Source organism: Cicer arietinum, chromosome 3 (assembly GCF_000331145.2).
Source record: "Cicer arietinum cultivar CDC Frontier isolate Library 1 chromosome 3, Cicar.CDCFrontier_v2.0, whole genome shotgun sequence".
Taxonomy (NCBI): Eukaryota; Viridiplantae; Streptophyta; class Magnoliopsida; order Fabales; family Fabaceae; genus Cicer; species Cicer arietinum.
Genome location: NC_021162.2, coordinates 34,297,327 through 34,298,977, shown reverse-complemented (window position 1 = coordinate 34,298,977; position 1,651 = coordinate 34,297,327). Strand labels below are relative to the sequence as shown.

At 31.9% G+C, this 1,651-nt stretch overlaps 1 protein-coding gene across 1 annotated transcript; it reads left to right on the top strand.

The window, feature by feature from the left end:
• The first annotated feature begins 299 nt into the window (after nucleotides 1-299).
• LOC101512066 (small ribosomal subunit protein uS3c) lies at nucleotides 300-1,249 on the top strand. The gene has a single exon (XM_004514750.3). The coding sequence runs from the start codon at nucleotides 436-438 to the stop codon at nucleotides 1,090-1,092; it is 657 nt and encodes a 218-aa protein (XP_004514807.1). The 5' UTR covers nucleotides 300-435; the 3' UTR covers nucleotides 1,093-1,249.
• The last annotated feature ends 402 nt before the right edge of the window (nucleotides 1,250-1,651 follow it).

Below are 1,651 nucleotides of genomic sequence, written 5' to 3'. Positions count from 1 at the left end.
AGGGATTTAAAAGGTGTTTGTTTCATATTTTTTTTAAATTATTTTGTTAGAAAAATTATTTTTAATGTGAATAAGGCTTTTAAATAGGCTTACAGGCCAAACCATGATAGGCCGTAGGCCAGGCTCAGACCGAAAAAAAAGCCTATCATAGGCCGTAGGCCAGGCTTAGGCCTAAAAAATTATCGTAGGTCAGGCTCAGGCCTTTCAAAGTCTGGTCTGGCCTGGCCTATTCCCACCCCTAGTTATGATAATACAACTTATGCTTTATGGAGTTGAGTATTTTATTCCATTTTTTTGTGAATTGGTTTATTCTGCAGCAGAAAATGCTAGTCACTATATATTTGAACTAACTAAGTCAATGAGTCATAAAGATATATTTATATAAAAAAAGTAGACAAATAAGACGTATCATTTTATCTAGACCAGTGAGGAATTATGGGACAAAAAATACATCCGCTTGGTTTTAGACTTGGTACAACTCAAAGTCATGATTCTATTTGGTTTGCACAACCAAGAAACTATTCCGAGAATCTAAAAGAAGATAAAATTATACGAGATTGTATCAAGAATTATATACAAAAAACGATAAGAATATCCTCTGGTGTCGAGGGAATTGGACGAATAAAGATAAAAAAAAGAATCGATCTGATTCAAGTCATAATCTATATGGGACTTCCAAAGTTATTACTAGAGGGTAAGCCTCGAAGAATCGAAGAATTACAGATCAATGTGAAAAAAAAATTGAATTGTGTGAACCGAAAAATCAACATTGCAATTACAAGAATTCCAAATGCTTATAGAGACCCGAATATTCTTGCAGAATTTATAGCCGGACAATTAAAGAATAGAATTTCGTTTCGTAAAGCAATCAAAAAAGCTATTGAATTAGCTGAACAGGCAGGTACAAAAGGAATTCAAGTACAAATTGCGGGACGTATCGACGGAAAAGAAATTGCACGTGTGGAATGGATCAGAGAAGGTAGGGTTCCTCTACAAACCATTCGAGCTAAAATTGATTATTGTTCTTATCCAGTTCGAACTATTTATGGAGTATTAGGAATCAAAGTTTGGATATTTCTAAACAAAGAATAGAAAACTTTTCCTTATGTTTAATGTTCCGTGTTTAGGTAAAAGAAAAAATGACTATCTTACTACATTCTTATTCCCAAAGAATAAATGAAAAATTTTATAAGATTGAATAAAAAAATTTGATTAATAATTTTATAGTGAAGGAATTGCTATGCTTAGTGTGCGACTCGTTGGTTTTTTTTTAGAGTGGTTAAATTTCTACAAAAATTCGTAGAATTTATTACTAAAGAACTAATAACCTACTCATCGCTTGCCATTATCTGGATATAAAGAACCGGTCAAAATAGAAAATATAAAGAAAGATCTATATGGTCAAATAATTATAGCAACTGAAATAAAAAAGAATCTTATTATCAGTTGTAAAGCAATAAGAATATACAGATAAATGAACGTATCGACGGAAAAGAAATTGCACGTGTAGAATGGATCAGAGAAGGTAGGGTTCCTCTACAAACCATTCGAGCTAAAATCGATTATTGTTCTTATCCAGTTCGAACTATTTATGGAGTATTAGGAATCAAAGTTTGGATATTTCTAAACAAAGAATAGAAAACTTTTCCTT

Excerpts from the sequence above, each read along its gene's own strand:
- LOC101512066 (XM_004514750.3), top strand. The coding sequence starts at position 436 with ATGGGACAAAAAATACATCCGCTTGGTTTTAGACTTGGTACAACTCAA.